Source organism: Calypte anna, chromosome 1, assembly GCF_003957555.1.
Source record: "Calypte anna isolate BGI_N300 chromosome 1, bCalAnn1_v1.p, whole genome shotgun sequence".
NCBI classification, from domain to species: domain Eukaryota; kingdom Metazoa; phylum Chordata; class Aves; order Apodiformes; family Trochilidae; genus Calypte; species Calypte anna.
Genome location: NC_044244.1, coordinates 134032998 through 134059266, shown reverse-complemented (window position 1 = coordinate 134059266; position 26269 = coordinate 134032998). Strand labels below are relative to the sequence as shown.

Here is a 26269-nt window from a genome sequence, read left to right as displayed (position 1 = left end):
GCCACTAAATCAGGTTGCTCAGAGCCCTGTCCAGCCTGGCCTTAAAAATTTCCAGGTATGGGGCTTCCTCCACCTCTCTGTGCAACCTGTGCCAGTGTCTCACCACCCTCATGGTGAAGAACTTCTTCCTAGCTTCTAATCTAGATGCACTCATTCTGCCTAGTTCTATCACTACCTGACATCCCAGCTTTCTTGTAGGCCCCTTTCAGATACTGGAAGGCTGCAATAAGGTCTCCTCTGAGCCTTCTCTTCTCCAGACTGATTAACCCCAACTCCCTCAGTCTGTCTTCATAGCAGAGGTGCTCCAGCCCTCTGATCCTCCTCGTGGCCCTTCTCTGGACATGCTCCAGCACATCCATGTCCTTCCTGTAAAAGGGGCTCCAGAACTGGACACATTACTCCAGGTGGGGTCTCAAGAGAGCAGAGCAGTAGGGGAGAATCACGTCCCTTGACCTGCTGTCCCTAAGAACCACAACTAACATCTTTTGAACACCTCCAGGAATGGTGATTCAACCACTTCCCTGGGCAGCCCATTTCAGTAGTTGAAAACTCTTCCAGTGAAGAAATTTCTTCTAATATCCAGTCTAAACCTCCTCTAGTGCCACTTGAGGCTGCTTCCTCTCAGCCTATCACATGTTACTTGGAAGAAGAAACCAACACCCACCACCCTACAACCTCCATTCAGGTTGCTGTAGAGACTAATAAGGCCTCCCCTCGGCCTCCTGCTCTCAAAACTAAGCATTCGCAGTTCCCTCAGCCTCTCCTCATAGGACTTGTTCTCCAGATCCTTCACCAGCTTGGTCGCCCTTCTCTGGGCTCGCTCCAGCAACTCAGTGTCCTTGTGTAAGGGGCTCAGTGCTGAGCACAGTACTCAAGGTGTGGCTTCACCCATGCTGAGCATAGAGGCACAATCACTTCCCTAGTCCTGCTGGTCCCACTATTTGTCATGCTGGCCAGGATACTGTTGGCTTTCTTGGCCACCTGGGCATGCTGCTGGCCGCTTGTTAAATCTCACACAATTGACCTCAACCCATTGTCCCAGCCTGCCCAGGTCCCTCTGTGGAGCCTTCCTACCCTCAGGCAGATCAACACACCTGCCCAACTTAGTGTCCCCTGCAAACCCACTGAGGGTGCACTCAATCATCCAGATCGATAAAGATATTAAAGAAGATTGGCCCCAACACCGAGCCCAGGGGAACACCACAATCTGGCTGCCACCCAGCCAGCGTTTCACCCAGTGAAGAGAGAGCACTCAGCTCTAGGCCCAGAGGAGCCAGTTTCATCAGAACGCTGTGAGAAACAGCGTCAAAGCCTTCACCAAAGCCCAAGGAAACAACATCCACAGCCTTCCCCTCCGCATGAGGAGCTCAGGACCCTCAGGGCGATCCTTCAGAGCCGTGGGGGGGCACAGCCCCGGCAGCCGCCTCCCGCCTCCCCCAGCCCCGCCTGGGCGGCCGAGAGGGGCGGCGGGGAGGACACGCGGGAGCCTGCCGGCCGTTGCCGGTTGCCCGGGGGACGCGGTGGCCGTTGGGGCGTTGGCGGCCGGGGAGAGGTCCCCATTGGGCCTGGGCGGCGGGAGCGCCTGCGGGGAGGGCAGCGGCAGCCACCGGTGCCTCACCTGTCGCCGGCAGCCGCCATGAGGAGGGAGGGCGGCGTCGCCCCGAGGTAGAGACCGGCGAGACTCGCCTCAGCTGCTCCGGGCGGCCCGGGGCGAGGGATGCGGAGGTGCGGGGCGCAGGGCGAGAGGACGCTTCTTCAGGTATTGACTCTTCACGTACTGGAGCTTCAGGTATTGGTGCTGTGTGCGCTGTGCAGAACAAGGAGGGAAGGAGTGTCTAACATTAATCACCAGAATACCTGGAACATAGACACACACAGACCAAAACCAGAAAACATCAAAACGTTTTGGGGATTTAGTAAGTCCAAAAGGTTTACTAAAACTCTGGATTATTTCGGTCGTCCTGCAAGTGTCTTGAGTGGTGCATGAGCCACTTGCGTGGTCTTAGTGCCAAATCGCAAGGATGTTGCATTATCAGAGTTAAGAGGATGAGTGTGAAATTTATCAGCAGTGATAGTCAAGTCTGACCACTTTGTGGCAAGCATAAATAATAACTATTTTAGGGACTACAAATATTATAATGCCTTTTGAAAAGCTCTCTTTCACAAGTTGAGTAGAAGTAGTACTGTGAGCAAATAATATGTATTCTATCTGTAGATTTGTGTGCTCAGAAAGGTATTGAAGTCTGAAAGCTTGCAAATTATTCTGACCTGTTCCCTTCCCTTACTGGAAAGACTCAGTAGCACATATAACTATAGAAAGTCATTAATGCCTTTTTCAGAGAGAACAGACTGTCAAAAGTTAATTTAAATTTTAAAATGGGTATTTATTTGAATTAATTGTCAACATCATCTTCCTTTTGAAGTTTATGTTTATACATTTTACATAAAGTATCATTCATTACAACAGTCTGATTTAGTGAATGAATCATCTCATTTTTGCACATACAGGTTATTTTATAAAGAGATGCTCAAATAAAGCAAAAGAAGTCACTATCAAGGCTTGATACCTTTTTTAAGATACAGAGGCTACTATAGAAGTGAGTCTGGGAATTTGCTGAAGGTATTTAGAAAGACATTTTCAAGTCCTAAGTGAACCTCTACCTGTGGCAGCATGTCAAAGAAATTTTCATCCATCCAGGTGAGCATGGGAAAACACTTTGGAAGAGAGGGAATGCATTTAAAAAATGTTAGTTTATCTTACGCTAAGTTAGCAAAGCCATAATTACCAGGAAGAAAAATTAATTTATTATAAACAGAAGCATGCATAAGATAGGAGCATGCCAATAATGTTAACTTAACTGCACTTTGTACTTGCTTGTGTGTATACTGCTTTACATAGTTACTAACAACTGCTTGCATGTTAAGTAGTTAGTAATGTGGTCATCAGTATAATTTCTGACAGACACCTGCTACTAAAATTAATGTAATTTAGTGTATCTTAATAAATGGGATGTGTATCTGGTTTCTAATACTGAGAAATCTATACGTACAGTCTTGACTGTCTAGAGGTTACTAGGTTGAAAGCTTATTAAATCTTTAATAGAAATTTCCAAAACAGTTATATTAAGAAAACAAATAGTTTTGTTCTCTGCTTTAACCTTATATCACCCTGTTCTTTAAGGGAATGAGTTCTGATCCAGTAGTTTTGAAAATATTGAGAGAACGTGAAGAACTTAAGTCATCACTGAAAAAATTAGAGCGCCGTGTGGCAGAAAATCAGGGTAACGTCAAAGTTTTAGCAGCTGAACGAGACAGAATTCTCAGTCTTTATGAATGGGTAATTTTATTTATATTTGTATTAAATAATTTAAGGTGATGTCCAGGAAAAAAAATCTTGGTCTTGTGTGAAAAAAAAAAAAGTGCAAAGTATTTGTTTAAAAAAAATAGAAAAGAAAAAAAGAAGTCATGGAAATTCTGTGATTTGAAACTGTCATTTAAATAGAATTTTGTGATTGCTGTTCTGGGTTAAGAATACTTTCCCAAATCAAAGAATATATGCACAAATAATTACTTCAACTTTGACATTGTCCAGTTCCTGGGCTGCACTGCATTACCAGCTATATGCCAAAGTAATATATTACACTATTTGTTCAATCTTTTTGTTATGCTGCTGCTTCTTTTAAAAACAGGCTCAGAAGGAGATTTCCCGGCTTCATCAGGAAGTCATAAAATGCCCCAGGACTCGTAGAAGTACTGTGACAGCTCAAGCTATGTTAAGACACGTGGAGATAGAAAGGGATACAGCACTGTCAGATTTCCAAAGGATGACCACAGAACGTGATAGCCTCAGGGAGCAGTTAAAGGTTTGATTATGCCCCTTTCCCCCAAAAGTTATTTTAACATGAAAACTACTTAGTACTATAATTAATTACTAAAGTTTTCTATTGTAATCCCGAGAGTTAATTACATTGTGTCTGTTATGAGTTCAGGCTTGTTCTTTGCTGTTATTTGATACAGATTTCTCAAGAGACTGCGTTTAAAGAAAAGGCTCATTTGGAACAGAGAATTGAAGAGCTAGAAACTACTATTCAAAATGTAAGGGCAAATTATTATTTGTGGAATTGTAAATGTCATACAGGTGATCTTCATGGTTAATCCTGCAGGACTGAACTGACTGCTTTCTATCAGGAAGCAACAGGCTTGGAGCAGAGGATGTAATTTACCAAGACTGTAGCAAGGTTTTTGACACTGTTACCCACAGTGGTGTAGTATCCAGGTTAGGATGTTGTGATCTGAACTGTGTGGGCAGCTAGATGAGGGAAAATTTGATTGGTCAGTTAAGTTGACTTGGAGACTGTTAACATGGAGCACCACAGGGTTTTTTTCTGATGCATGTCCTGTTTAACATCTTCATCAATGACCTTAAGGAGGCAAAAGAATGTGTATTCAGAAAGTTTGTAGAAGACACCGAATTAGGGAAAACTGTTGATATCTTCTAGACCAGGGCTGTCATTTATAGAGACCAAGACAGGGAGCAAGAGTGGACGACAGGAATCTTAGAGTCCAACAAGGATGAATGCCAAGTTCTGAATTTGGGAAGAAGAGCAACTGGCACCAATATGTGTTGAGAACTACTGGGTTTGGGAGCTGCCCTGCTGAAAAATCAGGCCCTGATGTACAGCAAGCTGTACATGAGCCAGCAGTATGCCATGGTGGCATAGAATGCCAAGAACATACTAAGCTGTGTGGGCAGGACACAGCCTGTAGCTCAAGGAAAGTTATTTTCCACTTTTACTGAGCACTCATTAGATCACATCTGGAATACACCACATCCAGTTTTGCCACCACAGTACCAGAAATACATTGCCAAAGTAGAGTGGATTAAATGGAGGGCTGTCACCATACTTGGGTCTGGGACACCTTCCTTGTGAGAGGTGGCTGGCAGAACTGGGCTTGTTCCACCTGGAGTAGAGGTGGCTTAAAGGGGACTTAAGTCCTACCTGCCAATATTAACCAAAAAGTCAGAAACAGGCTTTCACAGCAGTATATGGTGGAAGGATGAGCAACAATGGGCAATAGCTGAAATGAGAAGGTTTCAGGCTGAAAACAAGGAAATATTTCTTTCCAATGAGGACAGCTGAGCAGTCCTCAGTCTTTGAGATTTTCTAAGTCCTGAGCAACCTGACCTCAAGAGTTGGCCCTGCTTTGAGCAGGAGTTCGGACTAGAGACCTCCTGGAGTCTATTCCAGCGTGAATTGGAATCTTGTGATTGTATATAATTTTTTAATATCATAATGATATATCATAATGATATTGTATATCATTAAGACCTAGTGCTCCAAAATCAAATGTAATTGTACTGTTCTGGCAAGTCATATGTAATATGGTTTAAGCTACTTGTGTGTGCAATTCTTTGCTAACACCTGGTGCTAAAATAGAAAAATAAAATATTAATAAAATTAATATAAATCTTAATTTCACAGCCTTGTTAGAACTTGATTTTTAAACAGATTGATGTTGATTTCTGTAATATATCTTCTAATGGTTATAAATTCTGGTTCATTTTTTTACCCTTCAGCCTTTTAAATCCTACCAACTTTAGAAGTATAGTTCCAAGGAATATTATATTAAACATTGTATCTGTGATGAAGAACACACTGTAGGTTTAAATTACCCTAAGTACACCATAGCTTTAATCATGTCCTTGACACATGATGCATAGTGAATACTGGGAATAGTTGTGTTTTGGGTACATCATGTTAATTCTTCGGTTTGTTGGGTGCCATTTGAGGGCAATACATCAATGTGAAATTTATGGCACTAATATTGAAAAAACTACTGCATACCAGAAGCTTACTGACTTCCTTTTCAGTGGTCTGACCTTTGATTGTAATGACACAGAGATTGGTACTGAAAAAAACAGTAAATGAGGAAGAGGGATGAGGTGATAATTTCTTACCTTAGAAGAGCTGCTTCAAATAATCTACAAAAGGGCAGTTCTTTAAATGTGAAGTGTATGCATTGTAATAATAAAACACACCTTCCTTTAAACTTGAGATTTCAAACTAGCTTTGCTGGAGTCTGTGGAAGAGATTCTGTATTCAGCCTTTGGTTTAGGTCCATGGTGGCAAAGGCTTCATGATGATAACTTAGTCATATAATGCTCTATGCAAATGTTTAACAGTGATTTTTTTTCTATCCAGTTATTGGCATAGCTATACAGTAGTCTGAGTCCATCATTGGTAGTGTTGTGTCCTGAACTGCAACTTTCCCCCTCATGCTCTCATGATAATGTTTTCTGTTATGTTGACATTTTTGTCCTTTTGTATAAGCTAAAATTTACTTTAATAAATTAGAATATTCCTAGGCAGGATATTGAGTGTCCTTCAAAGGAGGTGAAAATCACATTTTACCTCTTTGCCAACTACTTTCAGTAGACTTGGAGTCAGGCCCTGAGTAAATGAGATACTTGAACATTTCTCCTTATGTGCTAAAGGCAGAGTAGAATTTTAATTAATAGGAGAAAGTCCATACATAAATCAGATTTTTTTCAGCTTTTAATGTTTGATTATATTTATAGTTAGATAGCGAAAGGTTAGAACAGATGTCCAAAGTGGCACTAATGAAAGGCACCATTGATTCTCTGGAAACTGAGAGAAAAAGGTTGGCGAGACGAGCACTGGAATCTGAAACTGAGCTGAGCCAGCAGAAAGCTGAATATGTTTCACTTAGGTAAGTAAACTTAAATAGTTGCATTTGTTTGACAAGCAGCATCATCCTGTTTGTTAGTTTTCATAACTCTTTCATAGCTACAAGAGAAAGGAATTTATGGTATTTGTTCTTAACAAGCCATCCTTTTTGGAATGAAATTGTTTTCCTCATTGCTTTATTTATATGTGAATGTTTTTGGCTTGTTGTTATGCTGAACACCATCTTCAGTGAAAAATTAAAATTCACTCTGACTTGGAGTTAGGAGCTTTCTGTTAGAAGATTCAGGGATTGTTATTCTCTTGTTAATTGCGTATGAATTAAAAAAAAATTTATTGTTTTTATAGAGGCAAGCTCTCATGTATATATTAGTGATTGTCACATGAAGCTAGTTTCAAACTTCCTTTGCTTAGCCATGAACTTTTTTCACGAGAAGATAAAACTTAAGGCTTTCAGAGGGTTTATGGCCTGATGCTCAAATGGGTCTTAACATGTTCAGAACCATGGAGTGGGATTAGACTCAGTTGAAGCCTTTAGTAAAGAAGTCATAGATCAGTGAATGCAAGGTAGAAAAGGATAATTTACTGACTAGAGGGAAAGATCAAGCACATAGGAAGTTTGTGCAGAGACATAAAAAGGACTAGATCACAGACTGAGCGAGGCTACAGAGTGAACAGACTGCAAGAGAAGATACTGCAGCTTTTTTCTCTTGTGTTTCCTTAAATATAATTCAGTTAGGCAAACACTTTCCTAAACCCATGAGCACTTACAAGTGACTGCTGTAGCTGATGCATGGGTGTTGCAGTTTTTTGTTGCATTTCGATTGGTGGAAATGCTGGTTGTTAGTGTGCAGTATTATGCAGGCTCACAATGCCTTTCTAAGGATACTGTGATTTCTAAAATAGGAGTAACTCCTTTGCACATCCAGTCCTGAGTTACTGGTGCTTAATAATAGGTTGTCAGATTTATGAATACTGTAAAAATTCAGCTGTTGAAGATTAGTTGCTTCTAAAGTATCTTATTCTTTCCCCCCAAACCAGACTGATAGTTCTTTTCAGTTTCTTCAACAGTTTGAGAATCATTAATATTACTACTTCATTTGAACTTTCGACTTGGGTCTAACTTTAAATAGGTCAAGCATTTCAGTGTATGTCCCACGTAATGTTTATTCTAGTAATTTCTGAATAGTTTTTACTTTCATCTGTTGTAAAGAATGCTTCTTATTTTTCTGGGATTCTTTACAGGATTATTCAAACTTTAATATCCAAAGACACTATAGATATCCAAAGAATCTTGCTTTTTCTTAATTTTTGCAATTTTAGTGACATTTCAGAAAGGAAAAAAAAATGTTAAACTTCAGAATTCTCCTGTTTAATGCTTCTGCTTTTCCAGTTTATTGAATGAAAAGACAAAACAGAGTCTTTTAGAGACTCGGCAAAGCCTTTCTGAGAAAGAATATGAAATCCAAGAGACAACTCTACTTTTGAAAGAAAAAATTGGTGAGTAGCAGTGTTTGTAATAAAATTAAGCAGGCTAATTGTTCTCTTACCGTTTCTTTCTTTTTTTCCTGTGCGTTGAAAGAAAAAATGTTGAATGCAAATGAAATACACTTTTGTCAGTTTTAACATTTTAATTTCAAAGCATTTCTTTAGTTAATGGAAAGTTTTTACATTTAAAAATGATATAATAAAGCTCTATAGAGTAAGTCTCAGTGATATTACATGCTGTAAGCTGAACAATATGCATTGGTACCAATGTGCAGTGCCTCAACTGATCAGTGATATTTATGATCCACTAAAGTAGTTGTAGCACCTCTCAGCATCATCATCAGATGATGATGAAATCAGGAAAATGTCCTTTGTAGTATGAATCTTATGTTGTATGTTGCACCTTTTATATGTTATGAAAGTAAAGAAAGTGGATAAAGGAATTATTCTTCCTGTAGTACTAAGAAATACGTTCACGCTTTCAAAATTGCAACTGTATTTTAAGAAGTCTTCTAGGATTTTCTGTAGATGCAGTTGATATAATCTGTTCTCAAATGCAGTGCTGAATTTGTGAAGAGAAAATATAGCTAACCTATAGCTATTGATATCTAAAGTTAGAGATGCCTGATGCTATTAAATGTCTTGTTTTCTATTACTTCCAGGTTTTGAACTCCAGTAATTTGGATTTAAATATTTCATTTGAGATGAACATTTCACTCAAATTAATAAGCACTTAATTCAAAATGGAATTATTTTTTTTTAAATGCTTTGGCTAAGGTGCTTAAGCCACTCTTGAGAAGGCTAGAGAAAAAGATGTTTTTTCATGTTAAAATCCTCTCATTTTGTTTTAAAAGCCCTATATCCTTGGAGATATAGGAAAAGTATGGACTTAAGGCTTGATAGGCGTGTCTGCCTATGTGTTGTTGCATGGTTTTGATCGTTCCCAGGAAAATGTGTCCAAATTATGTGTTATTTAAGCCTCAGAAAGACAGTAAGTCAATTCATTAAAGCTGAATAGAGACTTTTCAGAATTTGGCATCAGAGGTCTCATGCCATCTGACTGAAGCATGTTCTAATTTAGATTCATTAGAATTGCTCATTACTATGAGGCAAATCCAGGCAAAGACTCTTGTAATTAATGCCAACTGTCTGTATTGTCCTTTTATCCTGTCACCACAGGAAGAACAGTGGAAGATACTGAAGGAGAGGAATGAGAGTGTAGGTGTGGGGAGAGAATGTAGTGAAAGAAGAAAGTTGAGACGTTTTAACTGCAGGATCAATTAATAAGCAATACCTAGATGACACTTGGGATGAGGTATCATAATCCTTGTGAAATAAATACAAGAAGTAAAGTTAACAAAGACTCAGAGTAAAAGTGAAGAATAGGAATATTGACTGGACCAGAATTTGCAACAGGGAGGACTGCTTGTCAGAGACTGCAAGTAGGAAACAGTGAGACTGAGAATCAGTGAATGGAGAAGCAGCGTGTAAATGTGGCATCAGGCAATGCTGGGGTAATGGAAGAAATCAGAGACTGAAAACTAAAAGCGTGAGGGGAGGGAGTGAAGAAGGATCAGAGACATCTGATGGGGAGAGCTAGTGTGAAATTATTAAAGAATCTGGAAATGATCCTTACCATTGGATGTCTAGTTCAGAGATTGTGGGTAGAACTTGGAACCATTGGATATGCCTGTACTATTTAACAAATAAACCCCAGTGCAGTTCATTTCATATACTTAGGGTATTACTTTTAATTACACAATCATCTGGTGCTTTTTGGGGGGGGAGCTTTGCTGCAACTTTTGCACAGTTTTGTAGGGAGTAAGTCAGTGTTGTCTAGTGAAGGAAGTTTGTCTGTCAGATTGTCTTCTTAGCTGAAAACACAGGGAACGGAGCAGGTAATTGCAGAAAGAAAAAGCACACTATTTAAAATTTTAAATATTGTAATGCAGTATTTTCTACTATTGCTGTCTACTATTGCTAGAATTCTGAGGTGATACATAACCCAGCTTCTCAGAATTTCTCACTAGCTATATATATGGCCTATTTTCAGAGTGCCTGATTTTTGTTATTAATTTTCAGAAATGTCGAGCACTCACAGCTGCAGCAGCAATCCATGCTTATTCTTTTTAAACATATAATATTTTCTGTCATGAAAATTCAGGTCACAGTTTGGAAATCCAAAATTATCAGTTAGCATTTTCAGTTATCTTTGTGCCTCCACTGGTTCTCTGTAAAATGCTTACAGTCACAGAATGGCTGAGGTTGGAAGGCACCTCTGAAAGGCATCTTCTCCAGCCCCTGATCTCAAGCAGGGCCACCTAGAACCAGTTACCCTGAACCATATCTAGATGATTTTGAGTATCTCCAAGGGAAGAAACTCCATAAATTCCCTGGGCAACCTGTGCCAGGGTTGAGTAGCCCTCATAGTAAAAGAAAAATAAGTGTTTCCTTATGTTTAGAGAGAGCCTCCTTTGTTTTAGTTTGTGTCTATTGCCTCTGGTCCTACCACTGGGCACCACTGAAAAGAACCTGGTTTCATCTTTGCACTCTCCCTTCAGGTATTTATACACATGTACAAGACCCCCTAAGCCATCTCTTCTCCAGGCTAAACAGTCCCAGCTTTCTCAGTATTTTTCTAACAGGGGAGAGATGCTCCACTTCCACAGTCATCTTCATGGTCCTTCATTAGACTCTCTCCATCATGTCCCTCTGGCCTCTCTTGGTGCTCCAGGTGTGTCTCACCAGAGCTGAGTAGAGGACCATGACTGCCTCCCTCAACCAGCTTACAATACCTTCCCACATGCAGTCCAGGATACTATTACCTTTCTTTGCAGCAAGGGTACATTGGTGGGACATATTCAGTGTGGCATCCATCAGTATTCCCATTTTTTCTGTTAAGATGCTTTCCATCTAGATTGACCCTGGCATGTACTGGTACCTGGGATCTTTCATCTCCAGGTGCAGACTTTTCATTTCTCTTTGTTGAACTCCATGATTTTCCTGTCAGTTCCTTTCTCCAGTCTGTCACGGTCCTTCTGGATGGCAGCACAACACTCTGGAGTCTCAGCCACTCCTCCTAGTTTTTCCTCATCAGCAAAATTCCTGAAGTTTAACCTGCCTCATCATCCAGATCATCAGTGAAAATGTCAACCAGGACTGAAGGCAGCATTAACCCCTGGGGCACACCACTAGTAACCAGTGTCAAACTAGACTTTGACACTGGCCTGGCCATACAGACAGTTTCCAGTTCATCTCACTGTCTGCACATCCAGTTTATATGTCAACAGGACATCTGTGAGTACCTTAGTGGAGAAAGTGTCAAAGGCCTTACTGAACTCAAGGCATACAACATCCTTTACCCTCCTCTCATCCACCAGGCCAGTCATTTAATCATAAAAGTTGGTCAAGATGACTTCCCTTGGTTGAAGCCATGCTCACTGCTACTGGTGATTTTCTTGCTCTTAATGTGCAAAGGGTTAGCTGGTCCATCAGAAATTTCTTTATAGCCAGGTTTGAACAATACCTGTCTTAGCAGGTTCCAGAAGCATGTATCTAAAAATATGGGGTGAAAATTTGAGTGCTTTTCATCTTGTGTTTTGAATTATGGAGAAGTTCTGTGGTAAAAATAGAATGTAAATTTATGCTATGATGTCCCTGAAAGGCTGAGCTACAGATCATTTTACTTGGATGTTTAATCTCCTGGAATTACTTAATAAGAATCATTCAATAAGCCAAATTACACTGGCATTTAAAGAGTAATTTGCAGCCTGCATGGGTTTTATGAGATGTAAGGTTGGTTCACTGTAAGAGGGGTTTCTGCTCTATGAATGCAATGTGTGTAAATCATAGTAGAATGGATTCTCTGACCATTTGAAGGTAAATGTAGTGTGTAACACCTTATTAGGTGAGTGAAGGTAGGGAGAGACATCTTGTAGAATATGTTTTTGTAGTAAGTAAACTGCTTTTTCATTATTTGCAATTTTAAAGTGGTGTTGAATCTTATGAATGTAGTACTCTTACTCACTTTTACATGAAGATAATTTAAATGAAACAATTATTTCCAAAAACCTGGCTCATATCAGGATATCAATGTCTTACTTCATCAGTCATTAAGCACTGTAATATACATGTTACTTCTGTGTATTGCAATTGTTTGAGTATTTATTGTTACTTTACCAGAGAACAATGATTTAAATGTGTCCTGCTCAAAAATAGGTTTGTTTTGAGCAAGTAATTTAAGGCCTTGATCTAAGGAAGAATGCATTTCTATAAATACTAGTCATGTTATTTACATATTCTGAGAAGATGCACACTTCAGTGTTTTCTTGAAGGGGAGCTTTTGCCATGTTCTTTTATGCTTCAGAAGTATATCAAAAGAATCTTTATTTCATATGCTTTGAATTAATAAAAATGGGACCTTCCTGCTTGTGTCCAGATAACTTTTCAAGACAAAGTCTTGTACAACAAGAGGAGATTTGTGCTTTGAAAGAAATAATTGCACAACTTGATAAAGAGAAGGCAACTTTGCAAAGCTGTGTGGAAGAAGGAAGAGAAAAGATTGCTACTTTTGAGGAAAGTCTGGCAACTAAGGTGGGTCCTGACATGTGAATAGTCCCATAGTCTCAAGAAGTAAATAGGGAAAGGATCTGTTGGGTCATCACACTTGTTTTATATTGGTATCTGCAACAGTGCTCAGAGCTGGCCTGTTTCTGCTCTGGTTTTGAGGCAACAATAAAACTCATGCTAACTTCAACAGCAATAGGTTTGAGCAGTGTTGAGCATCTTGTGTTTGGTGTTCTGTATGGTTTATACTTAACTAGATAAGAGCTTTAAGTACTTTCTTGGAGTGAGAAGTAAATTAGCCCCCAAAAATCTTGTTTATCATAAAATTTAGCCTAAATTCCACCTGATGTTAGAGATGCAGGGCACCAAGTAGTATTGCCTTTGTTATCATTGAAGAAGCATCTGAATTCTATTCTTTTCACCTTAAGGCACTATTTTTCATAAAGCAATTGCATTAGTTTATTGGACAGTATGATTTCAAACTGTATAATAAAACTGCTTAGTTCTTAAACATTGTGTTGTACACCAGTTTAAGTCATCTAATGCTCATTTAGGATTAACTAAAGAAGGTATTTTTAAGCTGTTGTGACTGTTAAGAATTTGCACTAATTTTTAACAAAATCTTAAACAAAATATATTTCAGGACAGAGAATCATCTTGCCGTAAGCACTGACTTTGCATTTTAAAAGCTGTAAGTTGTAAAATGGTGTCCATGTTAAAGAAGAGATGGGCAGGCTCTCACCTCTTTTGTGTCTTCTGTGTAAGACACTTCCTTAGCCTATCTATGCTGCTTTCAATATCCCTATCCAAGGACAAGGATGTAAAGTGATAGACTTTGTGCTACCTTCTTTATGTAAATGCAGTGATGGAATTCTTGTATTACCAATTACAAATTACTAGCCCCTGGTATTTTATTCATGGTAGAAAAGCTGTGATAACTTATCTGTTAGATAGAAGACATAATTTAGTTTTGGGAGAGTGAGCCAAATGCTGCCTTTAGAACTATAAAGTTTTATAATATTAATTTAAATTATCATATTCTGCAGAAGGTAGTAATATTTGTTCCTTTATTTTCCAAATCAGATTATTAGAATTTTCAGCTTTAAACAGTTCATGATGAAACTTGGAAAAACACAATCTATTTTCCATTAAATACTTAAATTAATCAGCTAGCTGATAAAAGGAAAATATAGATAATCTTGTTGGATGATTTTTTTCCATTTTTACTGAGAAATGGGAAGAGGTTTATTTAAAATTTGTATTTCTTTTCAAGGAGAAAATAATATCTGATTTCAAGATTCTGAATTCTGAGTTGGAGCATTCCAGAAAGTAAGGATAAAATGTCAAAATCATTATTAAATTTTGATTGATTTATAACATAAACTGAAAAATTTGAGTACTGGGATGTGCTAGTTTTTTGTTTGTTTTTTTTTTTAACTATATTAAATATTAAAATATTATAGCTTTGTTTCATGACATGCAAACTTAAACCACTGGAAAAGCTATAATTTGTATGAGGTTGGGCTGTATTGTCATACCTGAAGTATTTTATTTGTTGCATAGAAAATCTGCTGAAGCACTCTGTTTATATGAGAAAGATATCACCAATTTGCATCAAGAACTTCAAGAAACCAACAAAGAACTTGAACAGGCTAACAAGAACAGAGAATCATTAGCTCAGGAGAACAACAGGTTACAAGACCATCTTTCTAATATTAAGCATGAAAATCAGGTATATGTGTACAGAGAACCCTTGACTAAAAAGGAAAATGATGTGTTTTTTAAGTAGTGCATAGAATGGTGGGCCCTCATTTGAAGTAAATCTGCAAACTATTTTTTAAGTTCATTTTTCAAACTCAGATTTTTCTCTTATTGTTTATCTCATCTCACTTGTATAAAGAAGAGCAGCTATTCTTATGTAGTGATTTGGATGTTTATCTTGATAAAGAGCTGATGAGTGTGTTGGGGTTTTTTCTGAGCCTCATGTTAAAGCACTGTGGCAATTATAATATCAATAGTACTTATATGGAAAAGTACTATAAAGGAGGAAGCAAGTATTTCTTACCCTGTGTTGTGGCTGCCCCAGAACACTTAGAAGCTTATCAATATGACTTGATTTAACACAGTACACATTTTAATAAGATTCAAAAATTATTAATAGCATTATATTTATTTACATTCTTTTTAAGTGGCTTTTGGATAAGGATGCTGGAAATACAAAAAGGTGCTAGTTGTAGTACAACATTACATAATCTGTTTTAGTAGTGTGCAGTTACTAATGAAAGTAGTTAAAGTAGTTAAAACTGAAGTGTCTCATGCACACACCATGTCCATGTATCAATGTATTTTCCAAGAAGCTAAAAATTAAGCTTAATTAGTAGTACATAACTGTGTAATGGTCTGTTCTTTTCTTCAATGTGTTCAACTTCTTGCCTTCATCTAAGTTTTCTAATAGTTGCTTTTTCATTTCTGTGCTCGTTCTGCTGCTTAGAATAGGTGTGTCTTTGAAAAGCTTTCTGCTCACCTGGCCTTCTCTTCCTCTACAAATGTTACCCTATCCTGAAGGAGCAGATTAACTTCACCTGATTTTAGCAGTAAAAAGTTTTCAGGCATTAAGGCTGCTTTTTACATGAAGTCCTCCAGAGGTTGGTTCATCCCATCCAAGTTTTTAAAGAGATGAATTTTGTCTGTCTCTCTGCCTTCATTGTAGTGGAAGAGTAGCTAACTAGGTTAGATCAAGTGCCTAATTCTGCACTGCAAACATTAGTTGAGACAATTCCCATGCTAAATAACTCTTCTCTCAAACACACTGATCTTTTCTCTTCAGTGAACACTTTGAGTATACTAGAAAAACCAAGGTCCTGGTAGCTTTAACCACCAAAGGCAGGTAATGAGTATCACTAGAAACAAGATTTTTTTCTCAGGGAATCACTATGCTGAATCTTCTCTCAAAATCCAAGTTGTTGCTGCTGTGGTCAGCTGGTACAAAACACAGCCTCCTGTTGCTTCTTGCTACTCTTGAAAGCTTTGTGGTTTTCTCTGCAATACCTGGATGCTTGTAAAAGAAATTAGAAACAAAATGCCTGTGCCTCATGGGATCACCTGCTTTTTAAGGGGCTTGCCTCTATAGTATGTATTGGTTCCTCTAGGTTCTTCCATTAATTTAGGTGATGCTCAAAGTATTTAAAGTAGCATTGTCATTTCTTTGCTTGGGCTTACTGGAAGAGTTCACAGGTTTCCAGAGACCTTTCTCAGAAACTCACAGCCTTTTCAGAACAGGAATAGGGGTTTCTCCACAGCCTTCTCCACTCCCCTAACACCCCTTCCCCCACCACACCTTCCCTGGGTTCTTGTAGCTGAATGTTAGAGTGATTTTTGAAGAAAAGGCTTCTGAACAGAGCAGTTCAAGGCAGCCTTTCTGCATTCTCTTCTTTTTCTCAAGCAATAGTTATCAGAAATTTTGTGTGTGTTCTCCTAATACACGAGGCTTAATTTCTGCTGATAAGGAGATAACCATGCAATTAATGAATTATATTTTTTTAGCTGTCATCTTCTTTTTCAAATGTAAGTTTTTAAGAGACTATAACATGTAAAAATGAGGGAACTGACTCTGAGCCCTACTCCTTAAATAAGCAACATGTTTTGTTATGACCATCTAGCTACTAAACTAACTGTATTTTGCTTCTGAGCTGTTACATTCTTCTATTGACATTTTTCTTCTTTTTAAGAAGATTCAGAATTATCTGTAAATCAAACAAAATATTTTTTACACATGCAATTTTTAATAGAAATAGACATGTTTTAGATTTTATGTAGCCTTTAAAGAACAAGTTAATAAAGTCATAGACATTAACTACACACTAATGCTATTTTTGAGTTCAAATGCTATATTTTAACCTTATGAAACAAATCTTTCTTCATAGGTACTATGTAAAAAAATAGCTAATTACCAAAATGTCCTTGGTGAGATAAAGTTGAAAGCCTTGGATTCAAACACAGATATTGTCAAGCTGAAGGATGTACTGAAGTCTAAAGTGAGTATATAGATTAAAGGTGTAAATAAAAGCTCTTGTTTTAACTAAAAATGAAATTTTAACCATTTTTCCATGGAAGAATTTGCTTCCTAGGTTATTTGCTTCCTAACTTATTTGCATTCTACTAATATGTTTTTAATAGTTTGAATGCATTTTCTTCACTGTTCTTGCAGAGCACAAATAATAAAGTATATTTTATTATGTTTTGTTATCTCTCTCTCTATATATATATGCATATATACATACACATGTGTTTACTAAAATTAAAAATTCAGACAGTGAATAATTCAGACACTTGGAACTCTTTTGTCTATTACGGCATGGGATTAGTAACAAAAATATTTCTGCAATATATTTTTATACCTTGTATTTGTAATATTAGTCTAATAATTTTTAACAGTTATCTTTTAAACAATAAAATGTGGCTATCTTGGACAAAATGCTGGTTCTTGAGAAGCCTTTCATAGAATAGAATCGGCTGGGTTGGAAGGGACCTCAGAGATCATCAAGTCCAACCCTTGATCCACTACTGCTGCAGTTACCAGACCATGGCACTGAGTGCCACATCCAGTCTCTTTTTAAATATCTCCAGGGACGGAGAATCCACTACTTCCCTGGGCAGCCCATTCCAATGTCTGAATTGTTTTGACTAAATGCAAAGTTTTCAATGAAAAGAGAAGAACCAATACCATGTCATACTTGTAGATCTATAGATCTCCTCCTTCCTCTTAACTTATCTTGTGAAGGTTACTGTAAATTGTTAAGCAAGCTTTATATGTTAGGAGAGAGAGAACTGTGAGCTTCTGGAGGATTACTACAAAGCCCATGAACAAGGAGAAAGCTGGAAAGCAAAATGCCATCAAGCAGAAGCAGATTGTAGCTCTGTTAAACTTGCACTGATCAGTGCGGAGTCTGAGAACCTTGGTTTGAAAGAGAAAATGGAGTTCCTTGAAAGAGAGATAGAGCAAGTAAGTTGAAATCATTCTTTTATAGTGCACCCTTGAAATGGTCTGGTAGTAATATAAGCCTGAAACTGTTTAAAATTGTGCTTAATGCCACTAGTCATATTTTAAAGATACTTGCTACAGGTATGGAGTTTGAAATTATTTAATAATGTGACTGGAATTCCACTCATCACACTTGGAAAAGGTATTTAAAAATAATAGCATATTTCAAGAAGAAAATATGAAATATTGTCATATTTGTAACAACTGAAGGCATAGTGTCCTATACAACTCCACAGTATATCTGAAACATAGCTAGTGCTTTGTCACCTGTTACGTTCCTTTCCCTGGTTTCTTGCTTTCAGCTTTTCAGCCTTCTTCCCACTGTTTTCCATGTCCCATAGAGCCTCTTCCTGCTTGGAAACCTGAAGAACTTAAAGGGTCATGCATAGCATGGCTTCAGAAATATGTTATGATCATAAACTGTCTTCTGGTTTGGGATCACTACAGTTTTTGTTGTAGGTTATGTCTGCTTTCTGAGTATCACAATGGCTATTGAGGGCTACTCATGCAAGCTACATACTCAGAATTAACTGAACTGCTGTTCAGAAAGTGGACAAAAATATAACAGTAGGAAAGCAGCACAGGAACATTGTGTGGCAGATTATTTTTAAAATATAGTGAAACTGGTACGTGATCCTAGTTTGTCCAGAGACCCTTAAATGGGTTAAGATTTTATCCTTTGAATTCCTTCCCACATGACTGCTATTAAGTATCAAAGTAAAAAGGCCTCTTAATGAAAACTGAATTCCTGATGTCATATTCTAGCTAACAATGTTTATGTATAAGGGACATATTCAAAACACAGGAGTTTTTATTCAGAAATCTTCATGTGCTTAGCAGTGCCTTGTGTTACTTGTGCTTTTTTTTAGGCAAGATGGAGCTGTAATGAAAGTGATGTGGTCCCCCTACAATTATCTCTTTAGATCTCTAATCAATCTTTCAAGGAAGCCACAGTGCTTTGTCTCTTCCTTTGCTCTTCTAACCTTCCAGACTCATTCTGCCACTCACAGAAAATTAATTAGTTAAAAGTGACCAGAAAAAAAGTGACCCTGGGCAAAGTGCAGGTATTTTTCAAAAAGGAAAAACCTACATTATGTTAATTTTAAATTTACAAAATTCTAAATGCTTTTACTCAGAACTGCTGCTGCTGGCTTGTGCATTTCTCTTCAGTATGTCTTCTGTCATGTCTTGCCTGAGTTTATGGGTGATGGCAGGATAAATATGACTGACAGTATTTCAGAATTCACTGATTATCTAAATGTAAGAACACATTTCATTGCCAGAATAAGAGAATCTCATCTGAAAATGAAATAAGGTCGATGGCAGAATTTTTAACATTATTAGTTCTGCAGTAGAATTCTAGCAATAGAGTTTAAAACGTCAGCTGATTTTGCTATCAGGAGCAAGAACTCTACTCTTCTAGTTTAAAGTTAATTCCTTAAATAAGTCCCATATACATAAAGTTTATTCCAGAATGTGTGGCTGCTGCTTCTTAAAATTCACTACAATTACATGGAGATATTTTTGTAGATTTTTGAAGCAGTTATAAGTTTTCTTTGCAGTAGAGTTTTGACTATCTGATGTATTTTTAGAGTGGCATTTAACAACAGAAGCAGAATACACATCTTAGGTTTCTGCTTTAAGCAAATCATGCTAAAAAAATGTCTGGTCCTGTCACTGTAGCTTCCAAGCATAAAACTTCTTATGTCTTGGCTAGATGAGCAAGTTGCTCACCCTTCCACCCCTACCCCTTGTCCTGTAAAGCATAAGCGGGCTGAATTAGCCTTCACTCTTGCAAGCACACTTATTTGTCTTGAATGAAACAAAGAAATCTCTATTTCCATATCCTGTATGTCAAAGATGCTGGTTTGAGTCACTTACTCATTTCAGGACTCTACAGTTGATTCATAGATTTACCATGACCTTTGGCTGAGCATTATATTGTGCTTAATGTAAGCTAGGTTAGAGTAAACTACACATAAATGTGTTTGCAGTACCCTAAATGGACTCAAACATAACGAAATACATATGTGAAAAGATAAACGAAAAACAGCACCAAGTTTACTTGCATTAAGATTAAAACAGGCAGTCTTCTGTGGTTCACTCAATACAGATTTTCCTAACTCACAATATCTGGGGTTTTGTTGTTTGTTTGGGTTTTTTCCTGTACTTATATCTCAGTTAAATCCACTGTTCCCTTTTCAATGGAACATACTAGATTTTATGGTTATTCTATTTTAGCTATATATCTTGCTTAATCTCATTTTGTTTTTCATTGATTTCCCCCCCAAATTTATTCCTAATGCTCTTTTGAGTAATTAAGTGTAATTTCACTTTGATGGAAATGTAAGTATTGGTTTGTTATACCAGGTGTAATTTCCTGCATGCAGATAGCTAATTAGTAGTTTCTTGCCTCAGCAAAATGTAGAACCTCTCTCCTCCTCTTTAATGATTCTGCCTAGTCTATATCTATTGATCCATACATTTCATAGCATTTTGTCATTTCTGTCAAGTGCATTTACATTCTGATATATGCAGTGGGTGAATTCATAAATTTGACAAAGGATTTTGACTGAAGGCAAATACAACACCATTCCTCCATCTTGGATTGAAAGTGGATTTTGGCCATTGATCCCAGACTTTTTTTTTCTTTTTTTTATGGTTACCATAATAGATAGATAAAACTTTAAAATCTTTGTTTAGCTGCAGAACAAGTGTGAATCATCTCATTGTGAAATAGAGCTGCTGAGAAAACAACTGGGAAATGAAAGAGCATCTGTGGAAAACCTGGAATCTTTGCTTGCAGCCAGTCGTGAGAAAGAATTTCAGTCACAGATAGCAAAGGAAGAAAAAGACTCTGAAATTCAGTTTCTCATGGAACAGCTTTCTTTAGCAGAAAATAAACTGTGAGTAAATGACCAGGAAAATACTGCATGTTGTTACATTCTTCCCTAGTATATGTACATATGGATGGGTTTATATCTAGTTCCTTTTTCCAATGGCCCATATACCTTAGTTACTTTAGCAGCAGAAGATTCCAAAGACCCGCTTCTGATTCCTCAGCAGATCTTTCTGTGTGGTGCTACATTTTACTCCAATGAATGTTCCTAATCTCAATTGCATGGTATAGCTGCCCTTTTAATTTTGGATAATTGTATTTGATAACATACTTGAAAGATTATTGTTGCTATCTAATTAAATTGTATGGACTTTACAGTGCTATGCAGAGCTCAGAAATAACTCAGCTCAGAAACAGAGTAGCTGAGCTAGAGCTGGATCTGGATTTCACCAAAAGGCAGCTGGGGACTGAGCGCTTTGAAAGGCAAGTGTATGTGTTTGTACTGAGCTTCCTGCATCTAATTGGAATGAAATGCAACATAGTAAGAAAACTTAGAGTAATCATAGGATAAACAGCAAAATTTGGTTTTGATGTGCTGTATGTCTCCTGTGTGTTTGGAAGCTATTCATGCTACTGAATTCAGTCTGTGTATCTGTTAGACATTCCATCTAATTTCATTGTACAGGTTCTCTTTATAGCCAATGGAATGAGACAGTGAGATAAACTGCCCTCTAGAACTGCCTGTTTTAGGGCTGGATGGATCACTTTCATGAAGATGCTCATCTGTCTTCACTTATTTATAGTGGTGCTTGTCTTTATAATGGGAGTTTCGATAACTAGTTGGCTAGACAAGTGATTTATGGACTACTAGTTCTGAGATAAAAATAGTTACCTTTTGGTTACATCTGTACTAGTCAGCTAAAGCAGGTCAGAGCATGGACTTAAGAGAGCCACACAGTTTAATTTTTCACACACACGCTGTAATGATTTTAGCCCATAGCAACCTGCCTTCTCCCAGGTACTGCCTGGGGCACAGAAAGTGCTAGGGGTGGCTCCCAAATGGCATTGTGGCCAAAATAATTGGATTTGTTTTGTGGAAGGAGAGTTTAACAATATGTACAAGCTGTTTCATATGATTTTGCCACAGTACCAGACAACAGTCCCTAGCCTGCTTCATGCTTGATTTATCTACATAGTCTTGGTGTCTTAAATAGTTCTTATCTGTGAAACAAAAATTTTTTTCTATTTCATGGATGTACTGAGGATAAAATATTACCACATTAGGAATTATTTTGGGTATGCAAAAGAGATGGCTGCAAGAAGAGGACTAATGTGATTATAGCACAGGTTTGAGAATCAGATGTCTTGTTTCATTGTAGTAAATGAGTTTGTTGATACTCTGTTATCTCATAAGATGGAGGGTTTAGAGGACTCATCTCTATAGCTAATGTTAGGTCTTTTAAAGATCAATTTTTCAAATGTCTTGATGCATATTTCAGTTTCAAGTTGGATTCTCCTTTACCCCAAAGTCATGGCAAAAACTGCTGAACTTTTGGGTTAGATGTGCAAGTCAGTTTAAGAGGTGGTGTTGTTTGTGCTTCTTCAGCTGCACAGAGTGCTTACTGTATTAGACTGTATGCTAATACAGGAGTACCTTTTTTTAAAAGAAACTCTATCTTCTTCTGAATGTTATTTCTTGAATCCTTGTGTGTAAGTGCTTCCATATCACAGTATACGTGTGCTTGCTGGTAAGGAATGCAAATATTTCTTTGTGAAGTGTTCATTGGCAGCAAGTTAAATCAGCTTCCATATTTAATCTCTTCTCCTAGCTAAGGTTAATTTGTTGCTGGTGTGGTTGCTTATAGTTGAAATAATATCAACATTTATTTTACAGTTTATTAGCAAAAAAACTATTAGAGTGAGTCTGTGCTGAGGCAAAGATCAGCAGTTTTCATCCTTGAAGAGAATTTCTGCTCTGCTTGAAGAGAACTACAAACATCAGAATTGTTTTTGAAAGAACAAAGTTAGGTTCCATTATGTAGTCTGTAAGTCAGGTGCAAAAACAATATAAAAAATCTTAGATAGCAAGACTGAAATGTTCTTATATAAAAATCCAAGCCTGACATTAGATTTAGCTGTCTTTTAAAGGCTAGACCTTTATCCTTTTTTTGGAGATTTTTCATAAAATCAAAACACATGTCCCACAAAATGTCCCACAGAGGTTACAAGAATTTTATTTCTTGTCTGTTTTTCCTCAGAAAGTCATGCTTTACAAGAGCAGGTATCGATCTCACTTGTAGGGAAAAGGATTAAAGCTCCAAGTTGCCTTCTTATAGCAAATCTATTTTTCTGCTACAGGCAGTGAAAACCAGAAAATTAGCCTGAGGGAAAAAATATTACCATTAAAGTCCGTATCATAGTAGTACTGGAAGGAGCAGATTCCAGTACTGACTGTTCTTTTTATTGCTGTTGTCTATTTAAACAAGTGGAGAGATGATACCCTTGTTCTAACACTGACTTAGCTACTTGTATTGATTTACTGTCTTGGTGCAGAATGAACGAATGCCTGAAATTAGGAGGTAGAAGTGCCAATGCTGTCAGGCCTTGGGTGACTAACAGCACAGGGTACCATGAGGCTTAGGCTCAATCCATCTCTGGATTTTTCTTTACTGGTCAGGAAAAGCACCTCCCTATCCTTCCTATCCTCCTGAGTGCATAAGCAGTTTGGACTAATGTGGAACAACAGGTTTGATTTATCGTCCTCTTTGTCTGTGGTGACCTAGCACAGGGCTGACTCTCAGGTACCCTGGGACAGCCCCAAGCATGACTTGCATATCTTTTTATTCCTTTCTGTTTCTTGATGCTCCTTTTTGCTGCCTTTGTAACTTCCTTTCCCATCCTCAGTCTCCTCCCAAATTAAAAATTTGCCCATGGTTACTTTTACCCATTGTTCACAGTTTTGCTACATTCATACCCAACATTGGTATTCTACAGGACAATGTTACCTGTGACAGGTGCAAGCAGGTGCACTCAGATTTTCCACCATTGCCAGCACCATCTTGACCCTTAAAGTACAGCATGAGTATTGCAAAGCCCTTGAAAGCAATACAATTAGTAAAACTAGCAGTCAATGCAGACAAGTCTGGTTCCATATCCTTTACAGTGTGTATGATACCTCCCCAAGCACGAGGTTGTGGGATGTTGGTAGCTAGGTGGAAGACTCCTGCTATCTCATTGGGCTCTTGCTTCTAGAGTGAGCCTTTTCCTTGCCAGCTGATTCAGTTCCTTGAGCTTGTGCTTGGTCTGATCACTCTTCTGCAGGTTTTGGCGATCTGCTTCAGTGGTCCACTCCATTAGGTAGGTTTGTGGTTGTGTCTTAAGTCACACTGGGTGAGCTTCAGTTCAGTATCACAGGCAGTCCTTGTTATACCTTAATTTGCAAGGTTTTGGGCAGGCTGAAGTTCTTCTTTTGAGCCTGAGCCAGTGCTATCCTCCCAAAGCACCTAGTCATTTATAATGAACCATTGTCCATGTTTTACTGGGGTTATGCACTGAAACTCAGGGGCTGTTGTAGCCAACCTTCCCAGTAGTTTCCCAATCCAACTCTGATTAGATTTTCCTTATGGACACAACTGGCAGCTTGAGAGCAAGATACCAGATGAGTCTGAACCTCCAAAATTTTCCAGTATGTTATACAATCCCACATGCTTCTCCCCATTCACCTGGATGCCAGAGTTATGGATTGATCCAATACCCATGCCTCACCCCTTGCAGTCAAGGTGACTGGACCACCATTTTACAGCTTTCCCCCTGGGGAGTCCAGCATTTGTTAAATGCCCATCAGTTTCAGGGTACTTCAGGTAGACTCAAGTCCACTGGCCCTGCCAACTCAAACAGCACAAGAGTACCATGAACAAAACTGATCTTACATTAATATCATTGCTGATTTAAGTGATCATCCTTATATTGCGGACTTGTGAATAGCCTTAAAGTTAGGCTTTTTCTCCCTGGAGATTTTTCCAATTTTAGAGCTTAACCTGGAGCTTCTGTCTTTCAGGGAAAATAGAGACAGTGGATATGTAGAACTAAAACTCAGTACAGGAGTAATACAGAGAGAGCCACTAATCTAACTTTCAGAGAAGTGTATAATGGAAACTACATCTCCTTTAAAAAAAAATAAATAATAGAGCTGACAATTTCAATTAGGAAAAAAATTATGATAATGACTGTAAGATCATGATTTTGAAAAGTACCTAGTCTTACTGTAAAATAATGTTTATTTAGGGAACGTGCTGTGCAGGAGCTTCGACATCAGAATTACACAACCTCAGACCAGTTAAGCTCTACATTAAGAACATCATCACCTGAACATTTCCATCATTAATCTGCTGATTAGTCTCTGGACTGATCCCTGGGAGGGGTAAGTAGTTCAACAACACTTAAGCTCCAGACACTGAAGGGGTAAAAAGTTTAAGTTTAAAGAATGAGCTATTAACTATTAATGGACTATTAACTGTTGAAATATTGACAGAATTCTGTGGAATTACATTTCTCCAAGAAAAGTTACAGGAGATTAAGGATCACCATCTTTTGATTATAATCTTTTCCTTTTCTTTTTATTGAGCTGTGTCAAAACTATGGTTAATTGCAACTATTTGCATCAGGATGCTATAGTCATAAATTCTTAAAACAGTAGTAGAAATAATACCACAGAAAATCTCTGTTGGACTTTCCACCATTTTTGTGCAGGTGTAGATGATAATATTTTCATCATTCATAAATCAAAGCTCTCAAATATCCAGCCTTTCTTCTAGTGGTTTTCAGAACAGTTTTTTCTCTATGTGCAATTTATCAAGAAATATAAATTCCTTCCAAAAGTCTTCAAATACTTGTAACTCCAAGGAGGAGCAAGCCCAGCTTTCCTTTTAACAATCAATGAAATGGAATCTTGACAATATGCAGCTACTCCCCTGACAATTTTAATCTCATCTTATTTCTACATTTAGTAGCTGCATGCCTGTTGCATCACATTTTTTCAGTCGATTGATGGCAGCATGTGTTTAAAAAAAAACAAACAAAAAAACCCAAGCAAATGAGAGGGGAAAGGTCTCTATTAATGACTTGCAGGGAATAATTTCTGCTTTTGATGTGGTTACGTACTCCCAAGATTAATTTTGTTAATACTTTGTTAACTGAGATTATTACCTTTGGCACTTGCTTAACCTTTGCTATCAAAGCCTCCTCTAAGTACATAGGCTCTCAGAATATGAGACGTTTCCTTAGGTCAGTAGGCTCGTTCTGTTGCCCTCAGTAGGAAAACACAGCCGTGTCACAGACAGTGACTGTGTAACTATTTCCTGTCCTTGACAGCAAGTACAGGGAGTCTTCATTCCTCTGCTGGAGTCCTAACTCCTCCTTAGTCTACATACAGCATAGCTCTTAAATATTTTAAAACAAACATTGTATCATTTGAAATAGTTTAAATAACATAACACAGTTTTCTGGTTTTGTTACTGTATAAAGAAAAGAGGGATCAATCCACCATAGGAGCAATTATAATGCTTTTTTTATTTGTATCACTCCCTTTTCAGGGAGAGGTGATAGAATTCCTTTCTAATTTATAAACTC

The 26269-nt window shown here is 37.8% G+C and overlaps 1 protein-coding gene across 1 annotated transcript; it reads left to right on the top strand.

Annotated features, from left to right (window-relative positions):
* The first annotated feature begins 1717 nt into the window (after positions 1-1717).
* Positions 1718-25025, top strand: TSGA10 (testis specific 10). The gene is given in 16 exon segments (XM_030457645.1): positions 1718-1789; positions 2509-2579; positions 2581-2698; positions 3182-3337; positions 3690-3863; positions 4018-4095; positions 6581-6732; positions 8101-8207; positions 12634-12788; positions 14035-14090; positions 14325-14493; positions 16685-16795; positions 17578-17763; positions 20506-20708; positions 21020-21124; positions 24926-25025. Coding segments are annotated over 16 exon segments (2013 nt in total).
* Positions 25026-26269: the final 1244 nt, after the last annotated feature.